At 35.9% G+C, this 24,418-nt stretch overlaps 1 protein-coding gene across 2 annotated transcripts in view; it reads right to left on the minus strand.

The window, feature by feature from the left end:
- Positions 1 to 24,418, minus strand: part of scamp1 (secretory carrier membrane protein 1) — a 57,940-nt gene that overhangs the window by 9,077 nt on the left and 24,445 nt on the right. For both annotated transcript variants that reach the window (XR_012396507.1, NM_205692.1), the window contains 4 exon segments: positions 19,439 to 19,516; positions 16,356 to 16,466; positions 7,997 to 8,108; positions 4,109 to 4,237 (listed from right to left, as the gene is read on the minus strand). Coding sequence is in view for 1 of the 2 variants with exons in the window: in NM_205692.1 (NP_991255.1) it covers positions 4,109 to 4,237; positions 7,997 to 8,108; positions 16,356 to 16,466; positions 19,439 to 19,516 (430 nt within the window). In the remaining variant the exon portion in view is untranslated.

Below are 24,418 nucleotides of genomic sequence, written 5' to 3' on the forward strand. Positions count from 1 at the left end.
CGTACGGTTCGTCCGATAGACAACACCGGCATCGCGATTCTCCGCCCGCCCCCGTTGCAAATCCGCTTGCGAAAAGTACACACTCAGGCCCTGTTTACACTGTCTTTGTTTTTAAATGGCATTTTAGAACGACAACGATTTGACATCCACAGTGGCGTGTAGCATTTCTGAGCAGCCCTCCTTCCTCTCTACCTCTGAAAATGCACATCACGTGACCACACAGACACAGACGCACACACAGCCATGCACTAGAGACAGCAGGTCCAGGCAGTCAGAGGACTGCTTCAATCTTTCACTCACTTGTACTTAGTCATTTTAGCGAACACCTCAGATACTGTTGGCTGGTTCCTGTTGGTTGTGCGTCTTTTTTTACCGACGCCATTATAACGACACAGATCACTGCAGATTCACGAGTCCCGCAGAAAAAGTGATTGACAGATGGTAATTATGTGTGTATCTTGCCTTTATTCATTTACTGTATGATTTGTTTATGGGTAAAACAAAGACCATGCAGGTCAGGTAGTTTAAACGGTAGGCTACAAATAATTAATTGGTAATTAATTCATTAACTATTCATAATCGAAAATAGAATCGAATCGTGCCTTTAGACTCGAAAATGTAATCGAATCGAGGATTTGGAGGATCGTGACACCCTTACACAATATATACCGAAATTATGGTAATATGTAAATGTGCACATTGCAATGGTTCACAATAAATCACCAGTGAGCCCGGATTCAGCTCAAAATCTTCTATACTGTTCCACTGAAGAGAAAAAAAGTCCCCTACATCTCAGATGACCTGTGGATGAGTAAATTAATCTTGCTACTGAACACAAAATGTAATGTGACCACATGTTGTACAACATCAATCGAAAGCACTTTTAGAGTCTGCCTACACTGTAAAAATGTTGGGTTCCACACAATCCCATCATGTCCTCTCAATGCATATCGATTAAGTTAACTGAATGGTTTTTTACAATTTTAAGTTGATTCAACATAAAACAACTAAGTTGTCCCCCTCAAAAAAACTCAAGAATTGTGTTAATTGAGCTCATTTTAAATAGGTAGTTTGAACAAACAGCAAAAAAAAAATTAAGTGTACAACTGCAGATTTGGTGTGGAATTGGGCAACGTTATGCTAGAAATGTCTCAAAATGTTTCTCTCTCTCTCTCTCTCTCTCTCTCTCTGCCAAAATGCCTCCCAAATTCCTACAAAACAAGATCAGACTAAATTTAAAGTCCATTCTGATGACACCAGTCACATGGCACACAGTGGCTCTGCCCCTCCATTGCACGTCTAATAGCATGTGACTGAACTCCTCCAGGAATAAAACCCATCAAACAAAGGGAGACACAAACACTGCTGAAGTCCATTCACTTCATTTCATTTCCCAGGAGTCTTCACACTATTATTACAAATCTAGTCAGATGTCTATCAGACAGTTGCTTACTGAACAGCACAATTCAAACCAGTGAGTAAAGCAGAGTTTCTCCAAGTCAAATTTAAGACTTTAAGAACATTATGAACGAAATTTCAGACTCATGCAAGGCTAAATGCTTAGGACTTTTTTTCTAATGGTCCAGTAGAACTATTTTTACTAGTCTTGTCCCATCCAAAACATATTAATTAGTCACTTTCATAGTCAATTCATTCTTTTAGCCACATATTTTAAATAATGTATCAAACAAGCAACCCCTAGTTGTATACATGCAAATATTTTTGAACATAAAAAAACTCTGTATAATAAACTAAATGTATGCACAGTAGTCTGCCAAGGTCAGTGTCCTCACCCTATATGGTCTATAAATACATGGAGAACTTATATACAAATGTTACTGTGCAAAGATAATTACACCATAAAGGTTATAAAGCTATTCAATTAGCTATTATAATATTAGTTAAGATATAGTTTTGCTCAAAGTATGCATGGGCCTTGGATAAAAAGATCACTGTTTCACAATATTGTGATTACTGCTCTAAAATATATTCTTATTAAATGTCTGGGTAAAAACTAAAACTTTTTTCCCTTTTGAACACAATATATTTTTATTTTGAGAGACATTTAAAGTATTTTGTAGCAGTAAACAAGTCAGGCTAAATAATTCAAATGAATTATTAACTTCTGCTGTCTTGGTCAGATTTCTTTACAGTTTAAAACATCTTTAGGTATCTTTTCTGCTAGAGATACTGATGTCCTAAAAACAACAACAAAAAAGTAAATAAAAAATCTTGCATACCTTAGGAAAGGTATAACAGAAAACTTTGACCAATTTTTCTAAACCGCGGTATACCTTGAAAACTGTTTTCGTCCCATGCCTAATTCAAAGTGATGTAGACGGATTGTTGCTGATTGGATGGGTATTTTGGCCCAATTGGGTAGCTTTACATGGACTAAGGAAAATTAAGAGCCGTTTAAAATGAGTTAAGACAAACAAGGCAATATTATTCAGTGAATTTAAGACATTTTAAGGCCTAAAATGTAGGTTTTTGAAATATGACACATTTGAAGACCCTGCGGACACCCTGGTGAACACTAATGCAGTGATTCTTGACCTTTTTAGTCATTTAGTAAAAAAGAATAAACTCCTTATAGATGTAACCGTAATTTCATATCATGAATATAGTGAATAAAATCATGAGATTATAGTGGCACATTTACTATCGATTTTTTAATCCCTTTTATTAATGCTGTTAATGCATGTATTAATATCATTAATAAATTAAAGAAGATTTAATTTTATAGTCTTTGTTTTTAAATAGTTATTCTGTTATTCCTCTTGGTTTTTATTTCTATGTTTGCTCTTATTATTTCTCTATATCTGATTTGTTTTATGGCTGCTTTAAATGTGCATTACAAATAAATGAACATGACCATAAATTATCAACATTATCATAGTTTTGTATGGAAGTTTTTTCCTAACAAAATTCAAATGAAAATTCAAATGCTTAAAAGATCAAATGATAAATCAAATGCTCAAATTATAAATCAAATGCTCAAACCAACTCCTCAAATGATAAACCAAATGCTCAAACGGACTTTGCAAATGGTGAATCAAATCCTCAAACCGACTCCTCAAACGATAAATCAAATCCTCAAACTGACATCGCAAATAATAAATCAAATCCTCAACCTGACATTGCAAATGGTGAATCAAATGCTCAAACTATAAATCAAATCCTTAAACTGACATCGCATCTGATGAACACTTCAGAATGTGGACAGAAGCAGTACGAGATTTCTCGCTTTCTCTTTCACGAGTTTATACGGATATGACTTGGAATAGTGCACGCAAATCTGAACACCTGTAAAAAGTCGTAGCGCTACCGGTAGTTAATTGTCAACAACAAACTCTTCCGCCTTAAAGCTCCGCCTATGCTGGTTGATTGACACCTCATTTGCATTTGATTTATCATTTGCGATGTCTGTTTGAGGATTTGATTCACCATTTGCGGAGTCGTTTAAGGATTTGATTCACCATTTGCGGAGTCGTTTAAGGATTTGATTCACCATTTGCAGAGTTGTTTGAGCATTTGATTCTCCATTTGCGATGTCAGTTTAAGGATTTAAGGAATGAGGAATGAGTAAGGTGAGGAATATGAGGAAGAGTAAATGGTGAGGTAATTATTATTTTTGGGAGAACTATCTCTTTAAATCAGTGGTGCTCAACCCTGCTCCTGGAGATCTACCTTCCTGCATAGTTCAGCTCCAACCCTGATCGAACACACCTGATCCAATTAATTAGGACCTTAACAGCACTTGATAATTACAGGCAGATGTGTTTGATATGGGTTGCAACTTAAATCTGCAGAAAGGGAGATCTCCAGGAACAAGGTTGGTCACGCCTGCTTTAAATAATCTAAAAACATTTACAGCATTTAACTGCTCTTTATTTAATATTCCCTAAACCACAAATAGTAATTTGCCAGTTATCATTATGAATTATGTGACAATACTTTTAAGACTCTTACTTTATATGTAAATGAGCTCTGTTATGATTGGCTAGCCTTCACATACACCTGTCTGTCACGGTGTGACATTGATTAGGCAATCCGTTTGATTACAGTTTGGCTGCTTATTTTAGGATGCTGGCATTGAGTTACTCACACATCCAGAGATAGTACATGATCTTGACGGTTTTCTGGTACTCCACAGGTATATCCACCGATATGTCATGATAGAAACAAGGACCCACTGGAAACTTCTCTGGAAGAGGCGGCCAGTTGTTTTTCCTCCCTTAGAAACAAGACAAAAAAGAAAAGCAAAAATTACACTGGAAATAATAATGTAATAGGCGGTTTTGTTCAGTTAATCTCATTCAAATCTCAATCGAACTGTATTAATTGACATGCAAGAGGTATGTCTCAACCCTAAAAGACCAAGTAATGAATAATGCACACAAAAATCATTATAACAAACAGAAAATTGAGTTTGAAAAAAAGATTTGCTAACATTTACACAGATTTTGTCAGAATAATTTGCAATCTGGGTCTGATTTTAGGCTGCACAATAAATTTTATTTAATTGACCCTGTGCTAGGAGTTTGACTGTCAGGCCATCTAAAATAAGGGTTCTCAACCTTTTTCACTTCGGGACCCACTTCTTTCTCCGATAAATTTTTGAAGGCCCACCTGTCTGACATTTTCTCTCTCTCTCTCTCTCTCTCTCTCTCTCTCTATATATATATATATATATATATATATATATATATATATACAGAATTATTAGCCCCCTTTTGATTTTTTTTTCTTTTTTAAATATTTCCCAAATTATTTTAACAGAGCAAGGAAATTTTCACAGTATGTCTGATAATATTTTTTCTTCTTGAGAAAGTCTTATTTGTTTTATTTTGGCTAGAATTAAAGCAGTTTAACATTTTTTAAACCCCATATTTGGAACAAAATTATTTGCCCCTTTAAGCTATTTTTTCCCGATAGTCTACAGAATAAACCATCGTTATACAATAACTTGCCTAACTACCCTAACCTGCCTAGTTAACCTAATTAACCCAGTTAATTAAAATATATAATAAATTATTATTTACTGTCATCATGGCAAAGATAAAATAAATCAGTAATTAGAGATGAGTCATTAAAACTATTATGCATAGAAATATGCTGAAACAATCTTCCCTCCAACGGAGAAAAATAAACAGAGGTGTTAATTCAGAGGCGTTCAGGGGGGCTACTAATAATTCTGACTTCAACTGTGCACGCACACACACACACACGCAGACAGACAGACAGACAGACAAATAGACACAGACACAGACAAACAGACACAGACACAGACACAGACACACACACACACACACACACACACACACACACACACACACACACACACACACACACACACACACACACACACACACACACACACACACACACACACACACACACATTCAAAGAGAACCACAGGTCAACGGGTAGATTGCAAAAGACCAGCTTCTGCATTAAACTGGACTGACTTAATATCTACTATTAAATATTAAAAAACTATACACACAAATGTAAAATACAAGTAAAACCCCCTACTTCTGTTAAAACAGATGTTTGAGTTTGCAGCTGGATATTATTGGGAGATCGCTGACACGGACAGTGAACCGCTCCGCCAGCGCGTCTGAATGAACAAACCATACTGTTGAGTTTGTAGATTAATAATAGTAGACTAGCTAATGGCAACAATTTCTGCTTTTCTCAACTGAGAAATCCATGATTATCTGTAATATTTGCGTACTGGATATATATATATATATATATATATATATATATATATATATATATATATATATATATATATATATATATATATATAAGCCCTATATATATCCTGAACAACATCTAATTTTTACTTGACATTTGCATCTTACTTCATTGATAACAAGACTCCGCAAGCTGTCATGCAAGGGGTTGCCAGATATCTAAATATTAAATATGAAATTGCTTGATCCTGCCAATCTGGCAACCTTGTCCACTCATCTGGAACCACAGTTGACACAAAATTGTGACATTTATATAGTCAGGCTGTGTTTAAAATCACTTAGCTTATACCACAGTTGTGAAGTGCTGGAACAATGCACATGAAGAGTGTTTTGGAAAGGCCTTAAATTAGTTAATTTTGTTAATTAATTTGTTATTTCGTCTTTAGAAAAGATGAAATAACCCATCAGAGATTACTGTATAGGTCAGAATCAGCTCATTATCCCTCAAAGAGAGTAAACTTAAATAAAGTGTCCTAAACTACAAGAATATTGGGAAAATATATTTGAATGTTTTTCTGAAGCCCTCCAAAAAAACTTGCACCATGTCTACTTAAAGCTGTTCTTGGGATATTTAGTAATTTAGAGATGTTTAAAGAGCCCATATTATGGGTTTTTGAAAACTCCCCTCCATGTAGTGTGTAACACAGCTCTAAGTGAAGTGAAGTATCCAGCTAAGGCTTAAATCTGTAAGAGTACAGTGTTTAAAACTGTTGATTCATCTATAAAAGAGTCGACTCATTGTGCTTCAAACGAGTCGCCTTGATACCGAGTCATTAGGTGTTTCGCCATGACGTACGAACGAAACCAAGTTATTCATGTGCACGCGCAAACCCGGGAGATTTCAAACCTGAGGCCCCGCCCTCTGACGCAGAAACCCAGACACACACACACACACACACACCCACAAACACACACACACACACAAACATGCCAGTCGATTGAAGTCACACTGCAGATGGATATATTGAGTCTCTACCCAAACATGAAACCTCAGCATTATAGCCAAGCAGTTGGAAACTACTGGAAACTTCTGGAAACTACATGCTGCAAAGAATACTTCATCAGCGTTTGTTAAAGGAAGGATCAGTAAAGAGTAACTTACTGATGGACGTCAGGATGGATTTTTCTTCCTCCATTTCTCAAGTGTAAGTACGTGCGATTAAAGTTGCCTCGCTGACTCTAGCTTGCAAATGTATTTAGTTGTGATTTGTTACTTGTAACCGCGTGTACTGTATCAGGTTTACTGGCTATATTCTCTTATCGTGTGCAAAGTCACGTTAAAAACGCGACGCATGCTGCTTTGTTAACGGAGCTCCGTGGACGAGGAGTAGTGTGTGTGTCTGTGTGTGCGTGTGCGCGCGCTGTCGTCCGGAGGATGTGTGTGTGTGTGTGTTTGTGTTTGTGTGTGTGTGTGCGCGCGTTGTCTTCCGGAGCAGGGTTAAGTGCGTGTGTGTGTGTGTGTGTGTGTTTGTATGTGTGTGTGCAATATGTGTGTGTGTCTGTGAAAAGAGCAGAGTGAGAAGCTAGGAGATCTCCTCAACAGTTTTTTGAGTTTTTGCTCAATAAAATAGTTAGTCGTCTGAATTTTCAAGTCCATAGTCTGTATTTACATTGACCCACTGGCAGCTAAAATCCACGCCTACACTATCGAGCGTGTATGAACTGTGATTACTTTTATATTGCTGATTAGTTGTTTGGCATTTCACTCTCTGACTGAAGGCAGTCGACCAATCGCAACAGACTGTCATTGGTCCAATCAGCGCAGATTAGCTTCGCGCTAAGGAGGGGTTTGGGAACAAATGAATCACTGGACGATTCATACAGGAGTCGCTGGGATAATTAGGTAAAAATAAATGCAGATTATAAGACCACGAAAGTGTTTTTTGACCTTGCATGCATATTAGACTGTTGTTGGAGACCCTTACAACCAAGATATGACCCTATTTCATGAATAATATGGGCTCTTTAATAAATATGAAAGACAAGCCATGTTTTTTGGCTTGGTAATTGCCAAAAGGGTGATTTTGAGAATGTGGAAAATTGAATCAGCGACTTTCTTTCTGTAAGGTGACAGTGCTAACCACTGAGCCACCGCCCTCAATAAAAATATATTTGGAAAAGAAAAAAGAAGTAACTTCAGTAGGTGACTTTACATGTCAGTAATTTCACATCTTAGTGGGCGGTTTCTGACCGCAATAAACTCGTGGCATGACGTAAGGCTAATATCTCACCTCCTGACGCGTTGAGCGACTGCATCTCTCTCTCCCTGCGGTCCAGCTCAGCGGCTTTTCTCTCCAGCTCCTCCTGTCTCCTCAATAACTCCGCTTGAGCTCGCGATTGATCCTACACATACACACACAACGTGGTTCTGAACAAATAACATGACTTGAAGACAGTCAACAACACAACACACACACAAAAATGGTTCCCGGGGCATTTTCTCAGACTGTTTACAGCTGTCAGAACCAATCACAAACACATCAGAAACTCACTGTCTGTCTTGTCTGCAAACTCTTCTCGTTTATTCATAGCATATCTTATCTGGCTTGTAGTTACACGATGTAAATTTAAATATGCCGATCCATATCATAAATGACCATCTGATCTCGTGTAAAGCTACTCTATCACACAGACGTTTGCTGTCGGTAGGATTTTTATGCTAACAGAGGTGATCACAAACGCAATATTCGGCTATTTTTTTACAGTTCAAAATAGATTGTCTGTTTTTCAACATATTTAAACATTTATGTGAATTTTTATTATAAAGCATACTTTAGTAAAGTGTATTACACTCTCTATATTACAGTATTTACAACTATTTGTTAATGAACTTTTTATTAACATACAGGTAAAGTCAGAATTATTAGCCCCCCCTGTTTGTTTATTTTTTCCCCTCCAATTTCTGTTTAACGTCATCTGCACGTATAGTGTGGTGTTCCCCAAGGCTCAATTTTGGGCCCAGTTTTTTTCCATCTACATGCTTTCCTTGGCTGCTGTTTGTAAGAAGCATAATGTAAGCTACCATCTTTATGCTGATGATACTCAGCTTTATACAGTATGCCCATAAAAATGGGAGAAAACTCTTGTTTTACAGTCTTTTTTTACCTGTTTTAACGAGATTAAAAAATGGTTGGCTGGTAATTGTTTACACTTGAATGAATCAAAAACTGAAGCACTAGTGTTTGACCCTCTGAGTGTCTGTGAATCTACAATTAATCAATTAGGTGCGTTCAAGCCTAAGATCCACAGTCACGCAAAAAATCTTGAGTTATTTTTGACACTGAGTTAAAGTCGTCAAAAGTGGTTTCTATCAATGAAAGAACATTGCTAAAATTAAGCCTTTTCTGTGTTCTAAAGAGTTGGAAACCATCATCAATGTTTTTATTATGTCCAGATTGGACTACTGCAACTCTTTGTATTTAGGAGTTTCACAGGCTTCAATTGCACGCCTGCAGCTGTTCCAAAATGCAGCTGCTAGGCTTTTAACTGGGACAAAAAAAAATTCTAGTATCTAATATATGTCATATTATCTCTTCACTGGCTCCCAGTCCAATTTAGGATTCAATATAAGTTATTGCTACTTGTTTTTAAAAGTTTGAGAGGTCCTATTTACATCGGTGAGCTTCTTCACTGGCACACTTCCTTGAGGCCAATCAGGTCGGAAAACAATTTTCCGAATATAATAGTTTTAATAACTCATTTCTAATAACCGATTTATTTTATCTTTGCCATGACGACAGTAAATAATATTTGACTAGATATTTTTCAAGACACTTCTATACAGCTTAAAGTGACATTTAAAGGCTTAACTAGGTTAATTAGGTTAACTATGCAGGTTAGGGTAATTAGGCAAGTTATTGTATAACGATGGTTTGTTTTGTAGACAGTCAAAAAACACAGCTTAAAGAGGCTAATAATTTTGACCTTAAAAAGGTTCATAAAAAAATAAAAAATGTTTTTATTGTAGCCAAAATAAAACAAATAAGACTTTCTCCAGAAGAAAAAAATATTATCAGACATACTGTGAACATTTCTTTGCTCTGTTAAAGATCATCTGGTAAATATTTAAAACACACACAAAAAATCAAAGGGGGCTAATAATTCTGACTTCAACTGTATGTATGTTAATATGAAGTTTGTCATTTTACTTTTATTACTTTAAGTTTCATTTGTGTGGTTTTGGGTTCAGTGTCTGTTCAAACAAATATTTTATTTTTATTTAAAAGGTTAGATTAGAAAAAAAACTGATCAAGTTAAACTTTTATAAAGATCACATTTCTATAATTCTAAAATCATTTTAACAAAAAAAAATCATCACCACCGATAAATAATACATAAGATAAAATACATAAAAAATAATATATAAGATAAATAACAAGGTTTTTAAGGTTTACTTTTGATAAAATATTGCACAATTTTGAAAGGATTCTCATTTAAAAATATTTCCTTTAAAGTCTCTCCAGATAAATAATCATTGTCTGATAGCATAAAAATAGGGTATTGCATTACATGTTTAACAGTTTAGTTTTTGTTGCAATATTGACATTTTGGGGGTTCTTCTCTTCCTCCGGGTCCCAGTATTGGGTTGCAGCTGGAAGGGCATCTGCTGCATAAAACATATGCCGGAATAGCTTTTAAAGTATTTAAATAGGATTCTGACAAGAAGCAGAAAATCAGAGCACATCACCCCTGTCCTCAGATCTTTACACTGGCTCCCCTTATTTATATTTTAAAGTACTATTACTGGTCTATAAATCACTAAATGGCCTAGGACCTCAATACATTACAGATATGATACTGAATACAAACCCAACAGATTCCTCAGATCTTTAGGATCATATAAACTAGAAATTCCAAGAGTTCAGTCAAAGCAGGGTGAATCAGCTTTCAGCTACTAACAGCGCCCCCTGCTGCTGGAATCAGCTTCCAGAAAGGATCAGATGTGCTCCAACATTAAGCATGTTCAAATCAAGACTGAAAACACATCTGTTTAGCTGTGCCTTTACTGAATGAGCACTGTGCTACATCCGACAGATCGCACTATTATGGCTTTCTTTTCTTTTTTTGATGATTTTATAACCTGTTTTAACACATTTTAATCTGTTTTTATATGTTTTTAATAATTTCTATTGTTTTTTTATTTTCTTATTGTTTTTTCTTAGTCTTTTTTATTCTTGTTTATGTAAAGCACTTTGAATTCCCACGTTTTATAAAATGTGCAGTATAAATAAACTTGCCTTGCCTTGATGGTTCATTCTGCTATTGCAACCCCTGATAAGGGGATAAGCCGAAGGAAAATGAATGAATGAATAATAATATTGTAATTTTTTTCTTCCCTCTCTCTTCCATTACTGTTTTTATTGTTGTGTTCGATATATTATTTTCTGAATTGTTTATGTGACAATCTTTAAATGAACTCTTAACGCACCTGAAGATTGTCAAGTTTTGCCGAAACGCATTGGTGCGGTGCACAATAGTGCACTTTTCTAAATAACAGCCATGTTAACAAAGGCTTTTTAACTTTTTCCACTTACTTTGAGTGATTAGATTTAGTTATTAATGTGATTTAATATTTATTCATTAGTTTATAAACCTTCCCATTTCATAGGGATTGCAGTGTACTATTTCTAAGGCAGCATTTACCCTGCACTGTTTAAGTGACTCAATTCCGATTTATTTCTCCCATGTGGAAAAGATCGGATATAGCTCATGCACGTGTAAGCAGGAACAAATCACATGGAATACGATTGACTCAAATCAGATTCAGGCCTTGTTCATATGTGGAGATTTATCCGATATGAATCATATCTGTGTTCTCGTGTCTGCAGTGTAAGCAGGTGGATCGGATTTTCTCCTGTCAATGCGAGTCGCGCGTCATTAAAAACCGTAGCGAATGACGTAAATTCTGACACTTTCATTTCAGAACAGACTTCAGCAGAGTCCCACACCTCAAATCTCTTACACTAAGACTAAAAAGCTTTGATATTGTCATATGGCACAGGTATTTAAGCATGTTAACAAGAGCGAGAGAACCCAATACCCGCCACGTAACCAATATAAACTAATATAAAACTAGTGCATAGCTACATCACGTGCATAAATCACGCGATGGACATTACATTAAGATGCCTAAAGGTTTAAAAAGGCCTATAGATCAAAAGAAGATGGACAAATGAGAACGTTTCTGTCATAAACTATTGTAAAACAGCTTGTCAAAAGCAGTGAACAGATTACATACAGGAATAGAGTAAAGAGCACTCTTTAATTATCAGCTGTTAGTCAGCGCCCGCTCTTTTTTCCTGGTCATTGCACCTTTGCCGTGTGCTGTGTAAATGCAGACGATCGAATACAAATCACTTTTAAAAGATGATGTAAGCAGGTCATCAACAAAAAAAAAAAAAATCGGATACTGTCACAAAATCAGAATTGACCATCAAGATCTGCAGTGTAAATGCAGCCTAAATGGCTCTGGTATTTAAAAGTTTTTGTCATGTCGTGTTTGTTGCAGACAGACAAAGTGCTTGTCATGTCGCATATTGTTAGGACACAATGCCATACACTAATTTCTGCCGTGTCCCAGTTATGCCAGATTACAATTTTAAGAGTCACTCCTATCTGAGCTGATCTGACGCCTACAGTCCATGTTTCTGGGTCATTTTAAGGGCTTAGAAATCCCCTTCTTTCCCTGAAGACAACGTCATGTGACACGCGCTGCTTAATCAAGCCAGTGGGCAACAAGTTCGTTAACAGGCCTTCTGTTGTCACCCCGAGGCTGAACTCCTCTTTGTGCTGAACGACACGCGAGGCATAAGAGTCTGCCAGTATGATAACATTGAAGAAAAATGTCACGGTATTTTGATTACTGCTCTAAAAACATGTTCTTTTTAAATATCTGGGTTGAAAACTACAACTTTTTTTTCCCACATTGAACACAATCAATTTAATTTTAAGAAATATTTTGAAGCAGTAAACATGTCAGGCTGAATCATTAAAATAAATCATTGACTTCTGCTGTCTTCATTTAGTTTTAAAAACACAGATTTCTTTACTACTTAATAAAGGCATCTTAAGATATCTGTCTTTTCTTTGGATATAAAGTTCTATAGCAGTGGTTCTCAAACCTTTTTCACCAAGTACCACCTCAATAAAAATAGTATCTCAAAGTACCACCATAATGACCAGTACTGAAAAACAGTAGTGTAGTAAGCCTAATTAAGCAGCTACAGCACTGCCCATTGAGAAGCATGGTAGATTAATTCCTATTATTATGAATATTAATTATTGTCAGCCACTTAAACATTATAAATAGTCTAAACATTAACACTGTACTGTGTTTATGAAAAAAAACACTTTAACATTTAAATTAAACTGTGCTTTTAAAAAGTTAATTAAAAACGCCACTGCTCTGAAAAAGAAAACTGCTGTACTTAAATGTAAAGCAATATTATAACGTAGCTTATTAGTCAAAACCTGGAAATGTTCCTTTGACCTCATAGGCTATACGTCATCATACTGTAATCATGTATAAACTCTTTTTAATACATTTTGAAGTATATGTTGCATGTACATATTACTTATTTGTATTTCTCTGAAATCTAAAAATTAACTTGGATTATTTATATAGTTGAAGTTAGATTTATTAGCACGATTTTTTTAACTAACTTATTTGAATAACTCATTTCTAATAACTGGTTTATTTTTTCTTTGTCATGATGACATTAAATATTTGACTACAAATTTTAAAGACACTTCTATACAGCTTAAAGTGACATTTAAAGGCTTTACTAGGTTAATGAGGTTAACTAGGCAGGTTATTGAAATTAGGCAAGTTATTGTATAACAATGGTTTGTGTTTAGACAGTCAAACAAAAAATTTGCCTAAATGGGCTAATAATTTTGACCTTAAAATGGTTCATAAAAATTAAAAACTGCTTTTATTTTAGCCAAAATAAAACAAATAAGACTTTCTCCAGAAAAAAATAATATTACCAGACATACTGTGAAAATTTCCTTGCTCTGTTAAACATCATTTGGGAAATATTTAAAAAAAAAAAAAAATTTTAAAGGGGGCGAATAATTCTGACTTCAACTATATATACACAGTTGAAGTCAGAATTATTAGCCCCCCTGTTTATTTTTTTTTCCCCAATTTCTGTTTAACGGAAAGAAGATTTCATCAACACATTTCTAAACATAATAGTTTTAATAACTCATCTCTAATAACTGATTTATTTTATCTTTCCATGATGACAGTAAATAATATTTGCCTAGATATTAATCAAGACACTTCTATACAGCTTAAAGTGACATTCAAAGGCTTAACTAGGTTAAGTTAACTAGGCAGGTTAGGGTAATTAGGCAAGTTATTGTGTAACGATGGTTTGTTCTGTAGACTATCAGAAAAAAAAATAATAAGAATTTTGACCTTAAAATGGTTCATAAAAATTTAAAACTGCTTTTATTCTAGCTGAAATAAAACAAATAAGACTTTCTCCAGAAGAAAAAGAATATTTAAAATTTTACAAAACTTCCTTGCTCTGTTAAACATCATTGAGAAAATATTTAAAAAACAACTGTATATGAATTGGATTTAAATATTTAAATTAGATCTGCTTATTGCGTGTTAGAGTAGGCTTTGTGTGTCAGAAAAGCAAGAGGTTAAACTTTACCTGTCAACACTGGGATATAAAAATACAGAATTTGCCTCCAAATTACAAATAAAGGGAGGAAATTTGCTTTAAATGATAGAAGACATAACAAACAGGAGAAAATTGAAAATTAAAATAAAGGTTTAGGCTATTAAAATCAATTTACTGAACACATCGGTGTTATCATGCGCATCAAAGGGGTAAAAGTGTTCATTTTGACATGTCTACATTATAGGAATGTGCTATGATGAGGAAAATTTATATTTAGTTTTATGTGCCTTTCCAGAGAATATATGACTAATTGGTTGACAATATTGATATTTATAGATCCCTGCTGAAAAATCCAGCTTAAACCAGCCTAGGCTGGTTGGCTGGTTTTAGCTGGTCGACCAGGCTGGTTTTAGAGGGGTTTTGGCCACTTCCAAGCTGGTTTCCAGCCATTTCCAGCCTGACCAGCCTAGCCAAGCTGAGAGTCCAGCCAAAACCAGCTATATCCAGCTTAAACCAGGCTGGTCAAGCTGGTTTTAGCTGGATTTGGCTGGTCATTTTCCAGCCTGACCAGCTAAGACCAGGCTGGAAATGGCTGGAAACCAGCCTGGAAATGGCCAAAACCCCTCTAAAACCAGGCTGGTCAACCAGCTAAAACCAGCCAACCAGCCTAGGCTGGTTTAAGCTGGATTTTTTAGCAGGGATGGTATGATGTTTCCTTTTTTTTCCTTTTCCCCCCATTTATCTGCTGGCTTATTTGTAAGGATTACTATAATTTCTCACTCATTGCACATTTTTGTAAAACTTGCCTTTGACTATGTCTGTAAAAGCGCATTGTACAATCATTATGATAACCTTATATAAACATGTAAAAAAAAAAAAAAAAAATTGTTCATTTTTTCAATTTAATTTTTTAGCGATTCCTCTGCGTCCCACAAGAAGAAAGCCTGTGTACCACTAGTGTTACACGTACCCCAGTTTAAGAATCACTGCTCTAGTGAATGTACACAACTAAACATATCAACATGTGTAAAACTGTACATGAATGTGAGCCCTATTAATAAATCATAATAAATCAAATTATGACTCCTACACACGTTCTCATCCCATGCCTACTACACAGTAAGAACGACAGCCCGACAGACAATCGTGGCTGATGACAGAAGGTTGTGTTTCAGCACAGATCACCTTGTTGTGTCCTGACTCCAAGCGTCTGACATTTGCGCACCGAGCTGGAGTGTGTGAGTCATCTGAAGTGTGTGTGTGTGTGTGTATGTGTGTGTGTGTGTGTGTGTGTGTGTCCATATGTCTACAGCAAGGCGTCCCTTTCCCTCAGGCATGCTGAATTATACAGTATAACTGCAGACCGGCTCTGAGCCCTCGCCTGATGGAGGCTTCTGTTGACCTACTGTTGTTTGTTTGGAGGGAGATTTTCTATGCTTGATACTATGCCATCCTGCATCAGTGTTCGCTGTAATTAGCTCAACAATTAAATCAACAATGTTCAAAGTCACTTAAATCTTCTTTCTTTCCCATTCTGATGTTTGGTTTGAACTGCAGCAGATCGTCTTGACCATGTCTACATGCCTAAATGAATTAAATAGCTGTCATCTGACTGGCTGATTAGATATTCACATTACCGAGCAGTTGACAAGTGTACCTAATAAAGTGGCCGGTGAATGTATATTAAATTATTAAGAAACTTTTCTAAGAGGTAATGAGGGAGGGAAATAAAAGCTATTGCGCTTTTTCTTCTGCAAATAGCGCAGGCCTAACAAAAAAAACTGCACTACAATAATGCAATAATGACATGATGCAACTCTGTAAAAGCCATCTCCTGGGAACATTTCAAATGGATGATTTAGACATTTTTCCAGGATTGCAATCTTATGGCATCCCAGCTGCCACACTTCTTAAAGTTAATCAAACAGAGATTGAAATTATGCATATGTACCGGTGTCTGCTGAGACTGAGTGTAAGCTGGAGGTTCTTCAGTGGGTTTCATGATGGCCGGCTGTGTGTTGGTTGTGGGTGGGACGGATTTAGGGGCGGAGCCTGGCGGGACCTAAAACGCAACAAAATTAAGAAGAGATTTGTTAAAAAAAAATGTCATACAAAACACCATATCAATCACTACGCATAACATAACAACATAATATCTCCTTTCATTCATAAAGCCAGACTGCCTGACAGCGTTTATGAATGTTACAGATCATAGAAATATGAAGCAATTTATGCGCATAATTAAGAAAGGCAAACATTCTGTAATATAAATACCTCCCTTGGACTGATTGGGAAGGGTTTGTGCAGTAAGTGTGGGTTGTTCTGGGCAGTGAGCCGTAAGCTGGTACGGCTTCACTAGTTATACCACACCGTCAATGAGCTGTTTTGTTTGTACTGTATGTAGGCTGGTTTGTTTCCTTGTCTGATTCTCCCTTTCTCTGAATATGGCTTTGTTTTGACCACACAAACTACATTTACATTTACATTTAGTCATTTAGCAGACGCTTTTATCCAAAGCGACTTACAAATGAGGACAAGGAAGCAATTTACACAACTAAGAGCAACAATGAATAAGTACTAAAGGCAAGTTTCAGGTCTGTAAAGTCTAAGAAGGGAAGTATTAGTAGTTTTTTTTTTTTTTTTTTTTTGTACAGTTAGTGTGATATTCAAAGAGGCAATTGCAGATTAGGAAGTGAAGTGGAGACTAAATAGTTGAGTTTTTAGTCGTTTCTTGAAAATAGCGAGTGACTCTGCTGTTCTGATGCAGTTAGGGAGTTCATTCCACCAACTGGGCAGATTGAGCGTGAGCGTTCGCGAAAGTGATTTTTTCCCTCTTTGGGATGGAACCACGAGGCGACGTTCATTCACAGAACGCAAGTTTCTGGAGGGCACATAGATCTGCAGAAGTGAGTGCAGATAAGAAGGTGCTAGGCCAGAAGTCACTTTGTAGGCAAACATCAGAGTTTTGAATTTGATGCGAGCAGCAACTGGCAGCCAGTGCAAACGGACTAGCAGCGGAGTGACATGTGCTCGTTTAGGTTCATTGAAGACAACTCGTGCTAAATCTACTAAATCTAAATGCAATCAAACTAAATCTAAATGCATATACATATACACATTTTGATGACTTTCCATATTTGGCAAAATATTAGAATGACACACAGTATAAAAGTGAGCACATACTGTATGCCACAATGCAATGTACTCGACCTGACCTTCAGCTACCAGCGTGAGGAAAGAAATAAACAGCAGCCACAATCTGTTTCTTGACACTTTCACACCAAATCTGTATACAAAGCAACTATATTTAGCTTTGAGATGACAAATGGACATAGCAAGATGACAAAAATGTGGTATTATATTTCTGGATAATGAGAATATAGGTATATAGAATATAGAAATATAGGTATACATCAGCCGGCAGCTCATTGCAACTCTCACATGGTCGCCCACTGAAGCCAAGCAGGGCTGCGCCCGGTCAGTACCTGGATGGGAGACCACAGCTAAGTTGCTGCCGGAAGTGGTGTTAGTGAGGCTAGCAGGGGGTGCTCAACCTGCGGTCTGTGTGGGTCCTAACGCCCCAGTATAGTGAATGGGACTCTATCCTGCTCAGTGAGTGCCGTCTTTTGGAATCCTGGCCAAACTTGTCCACTGGCCTTTGTCCATCATAACCATCTCCATATCATAATTGGCTTCATCTCATCTCCACCAATGGTGTGCGGTCTGGCGCAATATGGCTACCGTCGTGTCATCCAGGTGGATGCTGTACACTGGTGGTGGATGAGGAGATTCCCCACAAAAAATGTGTAAAGAGCTTTGAGTGTCCAGAAAAGCGCTATATAAATGTAAGAAAATATTATTATTGTTATTTTTATTATTAAAGTAGAGTGCTGCTCTAATATTTATAATATATGTAAATATACTCATCCTTCACCCATCTTAAGTGGTTCCAAACCTTTATAAGTTTCTTTTTTTCTGTTGAGCACAAAAGAAGATGTTTTGAAGAATGCTGGAATCTGAAATACTATGGAAGCAAAGGGAAACTGGTTTCCAACATTCTTCAAAATATCTCCATTTGTGTTCAACAGGAAAAAAAAAAAACTCAAACCAGTTTGGAAATTTGATATTAAACAGAATGATAAAAATGATAAAATACATAAATATTTATAAATAATGTAATATTAATTTTTTTTTAAGTTTTTAAAACAAAACATTGAAAACACACACACACACACACACACATATATATATATATATATATATATATATATATACACACACACACACACACACACACACACACACACACACACACACACACACACACACACACACACACACACAAAATAACAAGATAAAATAATGAAAGAGTGGTTTCACAACATTTCCTTGACTGTTCTTGAATGGCCCAGCCAGAGCCCTGAGCTTAACCCAAATAAGCATCACGGAAGAGACCTAAAAATGGCTGTCCACCAACATTTACCATCTAATTCCTCAGCAAGAAGGAATGGCAGAGGATCACCAAGCCCAGGTGTGAAAAACTTTCCCAAACAAACCCTTGGCTCTATTAGATCAAAAGGGGGATCCTATTAAATACTGAGCAAAGGGTCTGAATACTTAAAACCATGTGATCTTTCAGTTTTTCTTTTCAATAAATCTGCAGAAATATCCCCAATTCTGTGTTTTTCTGTCAATCTGGACTGCTGTTTGTACATTACTGAGGAAAAAAAATGAACTTTAAGGATTTTACCAAACAGCTGCAATATAACAAAGAGTGTAAAATGTATAATAAATTTTTTTAGAATTATAAATAAAGTCTCTCAATGATATTAAAATAAAACGGGTATGGAGACTAAACTGGCACACTAAACAGAGATGGCCAGCTTCTCTTTCTCTTGGGCTGGCATCTCAGACTGTGTTGGTGGATGGTATTTTCGACCTGTTCTAATTATTATAATCCAAGAAAAACTAGTACAGCTGTACATATAGTTTCCAGCACCTCATATCAGTGTGTCTCTGTACTCTGTCTCTCACCGGCTTTGTGTCTGTAAAAGGGTTATACTCCTCCAGGCCAGGCGGGGCAGTCCGCGTTACTTGTGTCACTGACGGATCCTGCAGAAAACAGAGAAGAAATTAATTATTAATTTAAACCCAGAATTAAAAGTTGCAATAAGCATCCTTATGATGATATACACACACAGACAAATTGAAACAGCTTTATAATTTTATTTGGGCATACCTGGTGTGACGTACATTTTACTTGAAAATGCAAAAACATTGCATGGTTTAGTTTAATTTTTACTGTTACTTCATTTGTATACGCTTAAATGTTGAAATATTTTTTCCTTGAGGTTTCGAAAATGATAATTAATATTGATATTTTTCAAGGTATTGTATTGAATTTAAAAATACCAGTATCGTGACGACACTCTACCCAGCACTAGGCTAATAACATTAAATCATAAGCAAGTAACAAGACTGTACAACAACTAGCTGCTGTAAAACAACAATAAAACATGGAAAATGGTATTTGAACATCAATATTTTTTAATGTTTTGTATCAACACTATATTTTCAGTAACGTGATACTTACAGTATCGTGACAGCACTAGTTATAACATTAAAATATAAACAAGTAACAAGACAATGGTATCAAATATCAATATTTTTCAAGGAATTGCATTGAAGTTGGAAACTACAATATTGTGAAAACACTACCCAGCACTAGTTATATAACAATACAACATAAACATGTCTACAACAACTAGGTGCTGTAAAACAACCATAAAACATCTTGTGGTATCGAAAATCGTATCGAATATCAATATTTTTCAAGTTATTGTATCGAAGTTGGAAATTCTAGTATCGTGACGACACTCTACCCAGCACTAGTTATAACAATACAACATAAACATGTCTACAACAACTAGCTGCTGTAAAACAACCATAAAACATCTTGCGGCATTGAAAATAGTATCGAATATCGCTATTTTTCAAGGTATTGTATCGAAGTTGGAAATTTCAGTACCACCTAGAGTAACATGTAACAAGACTCTACAACAACTAGATAATTGAAAACAACCATAAAACATCTCGTGGCATCGAAAATCGTATCGAATATCAATATTTTACAAGGTATTGTTTCAAAGTTGGAAATTCTAGTATCGTGACGACACTCTACCCAGCACTAGTTATATAACAATACAACATAAAAATGTCTACAACAACTAGGTGCTGTAAAACAACCATAAAACATCTTGTGGTATCGAAAATCATATCGAATATCAATATTTTTCAAGGTATTGTATCGAAGTTGGAAATTCTAGTAACGTGACGACACTCCACCCAGCACTAGTTATAACAATACAACATAAACATGTCTACAACAACTAGCTGCTTTAAAACAACCATAAAACATCTTGCGGCATTGAAAATGGTATCGAATATCGATATTTTTTCAAGGTATTGTATAGAAGTTGGAAGTTTCAGTATCATCTAGAGTCAAATGTAGCAAGCCTCTACAGCAACTAGCTGATTTAAAACAACCATAAAACATCTTGTGGCATTGAAAATCATATCAAATATCAATATTTTTCAAGGTATTGTATCAAAGTTGGAAAGTCTAGTATCGTGACGACACTCTACCCAGCACTAGTTATAACAATACAACATAAACATGTCTACAACAACTAGCTGCTGTAAAACAACCATAAAACATCTTGTGGCATTGAAAATGGTTTCGAATATCGCTATTTTTCAAGGTATTATATCAAAGTTGGTAATTCCAGTATAATGTAAATTAACATGTAACAAGATTCTACAACAACTGTTTGCTGTAAAACAACCATAAAACATCTAAACAAACTCAAACTTTCACGTGCAGCCGATAAGAGTACAGTAATTACAGCTAAAGTCACACACAGATGTTGGAGAAGTCTAGAATGAGCTGAACTAATCCTGAAGGCCAGTGCTGAGTCTGCATCAGATTAAAGCACAGAACAGCAGAGGAAAAGCAAACACGCATTATGTCACGCTCCAGCGAGGAAATACTACACATTCCGGCCTGTGTCTCCAAAGCATCAGGAATATCAGACGCAAGCTGTAATTTTCTCCCACTTGATTCCAGTAATTTACAGAGCAAAATGCTATAAATAGATAAGGGAGAGAGATCAACCCGGAGTTAGGAGCAAAGATTATTAGAGGAGTAATCCACTTATTTTATTTTATTTATTATTACTTCATGAAAAAATACATTTTTATAAATATCTCATATACAGTAGGGCTGCGTATATGATCAAATAGTCAGGATGTGCAATGACATTTATCTGTGTTTTGAGGCCTGTGATTTTATTAGGATTTAAGCATTCAGAAAGAACAAAATTGTACCATATGTAACTTTATTAAAGACAAATTTTATTGAATTATTTATACAGCAAAGACTTTGCAGTATTATTTTACATTTGTTTATATAATTACTGTAGCTGAAAAGATTCCTCAGAGAACAATAAATCAGTTTATTTCATTTGTATATTTTTCATTTTTGTATTTATGTTTGTAGATCGTTTATTATATTTGATGCAGATGCACGCCCCTACAGCGTGATCCTATCCATGCATATAGTTGAGAAAATGTTTATTTATATTTCAATGTACATATACACATTTAAATACCAATGTAAAAAATGTTAGTTTTGTTTTTATGTGTGTGTGTATTATAGACGGATGGACGAACGGAAGGACAGATTGATGGATACAGTTGATCAACGAATGGATGGATACATTTGACGGACGGACGGACACAGTTGACGGACGGATGGACACAGTTGATGGACAGACACAGTTGACGGACGGATGGATGGATACAGTTGACGGATGGATGGATTCAGTTGACGGACGGATGGATACAGTTGACGGACGGATGGATACAGTTGACGGACGGATGGATGGACATACAGTTGATGGATGGATTGATGGTTACGAATGGATGGACAGAGTTGATGGATGGATGAGTGCATACAGTTGATAGATAGATGGATGGATACTGTTGATCGATGGATGGATGGATTCAGTTGATCGATGGATGGATGCATAGTTGATAGATAGATGGATACGATGGATGGATGGATACTGTTAACTGGATGCAGTTTATAGATGGATGGATGAATACAGTTGATGGATGGATTGATGGATACAGTTGATGGATGGATTGATGGCTGGATTGATGGATACAGTTGATGGATGGATGGATACAGTTGATAGATGGGTGATGGATGGATGCAGTTGATGGATGGATGGATGGATGGATGCAGTGGATGGATGGATGGATGGATGGATGGATGCAGTTGATGAATGGATGGATGGATGGATACAGTTGATAGATGGATGGATGGATGCAGTTGATGGATGGATGGATGGATACAGTTGATGGATGGATAATAGATGGATGCAGTTGATGGATGGATGGATGGATGGATGCAGTTGATGGATGGATGGATGGATGGATGGATGGATGGATGGATAGATGGATACAGTTGATAGATGGATGGATGGATGCAGTTGATGGATGGATGGATGGATACAGTTGATGGATGGATGATAGATGGATGCAGTTGATGGATGGATGGATGCAGTTGATGGATGGATGATAGATGGATGCAGTTGATGGATGGATGGATGGATGGATGGATGCAGTTGATGGATGGATGGATGGATGGATGGATGGATGGATAGATGGATACAGTTGATGGATGGATGGATACAGTTGATGGATGGATGCAGTTGATGGATGGATGGATGCAGTTGATGGATGGATGAAGTTGATGGATGGATATCTTATGTCAAAAAAGCTTTCATTTTGGATGCTATTAACCTTAGCCCAGCACTAGTTTTGATATCTGAAAGCTTTATCTCAGTAACTTTTCAAGCTGCTGTGTTTATTTAATACTACAGATAATGTGTGCAAATATGATGAGGGTAAGTCTAGCGCACATGCCAAACAAACTGTACAGTTACCAGGGAAATAAATGAAAGTATTTGTGTCTACTGTATACACTGCTCAGCTTCATAAAGCCAAAGCAAACACAAGAAAGTGCTTTATTTGCGATTTCACACAAGGAAGTTGTTTTGGTTTACAAGAGCTTGAAGCATTTGCATAAATATGCAAGAACATGCATAATAAGAAGTTTCACAAAGACTCAGACGACAAACCCACAGACCGCCCACAGTCCGTTCACTAAACGTCTGGTGCCTTTCAGAAACAAAACGGCAAAGTGTTTTCTTTATTTAGCGAGTGCTGATGTGATTGGCTGAATTTGGCCAGGATCTTTTTGAGCCCGTCTGGTGAGAAAGTCACTTTTAAGAAGTACAGAGCTGATGAAATGAGCACAAGCTATGCAGGATCAAACAATATTTGGCAAGATTTTATTCAAAAATCCATCCAAAACAAATAAACAAATACACTTATTTTATAGACACGTTTACCATCTGATTATCATTGTCAAGAAGAAATATACAAATAAAACACTAATTAAAACAATTATGCAAATAATAAACTATTTATTTATTAATCACAACAATAAAAATGTCAATTAAAATTACAAAAGCACCAATAGGCCAATATTTACAATTCTGCATATTAGTTATAACTACATTAGTAGATAACATTACTAATTATTAACATTTATATAAATAATATAGTTAACAATACAAATATAAAATATTAAACCAATTCCGCAAATTATTACTATTATCGTTATTATTATTATTATTATTAGGTCCTTCTCATTTATGACAATGAGTAGGAATGCTTAATCCTAAAAAAAACACTATATGCAATATTATTCTTGAGTATTTTGATAACGATATTTCTTACGAAAACAATATAACATTTCCCTAGAAAAATGCAATAGTTAATAGCCATGTTTTAAATCAGTTATTTATTTAATGATATTAAAATAAACTGTTGAAATATATTTTTCAGATTGAATCGATATCGCACGAATTGAAGCGATACGCA

Source organism: Danio rerio, chromosome 21 (genome assembly GCF_049306965.1).
Source record: "Danio rerio strain Tuebingen ecotype United States chromosome 21, GRCz12tu, whole genome shotgun sequence".
Classification (NCBI taxonomy): Eukaryota; Metazoa; Chordata; class Actinopteri; order Cypriniformes; family Danionidae; genus Danio; species Danio rerio.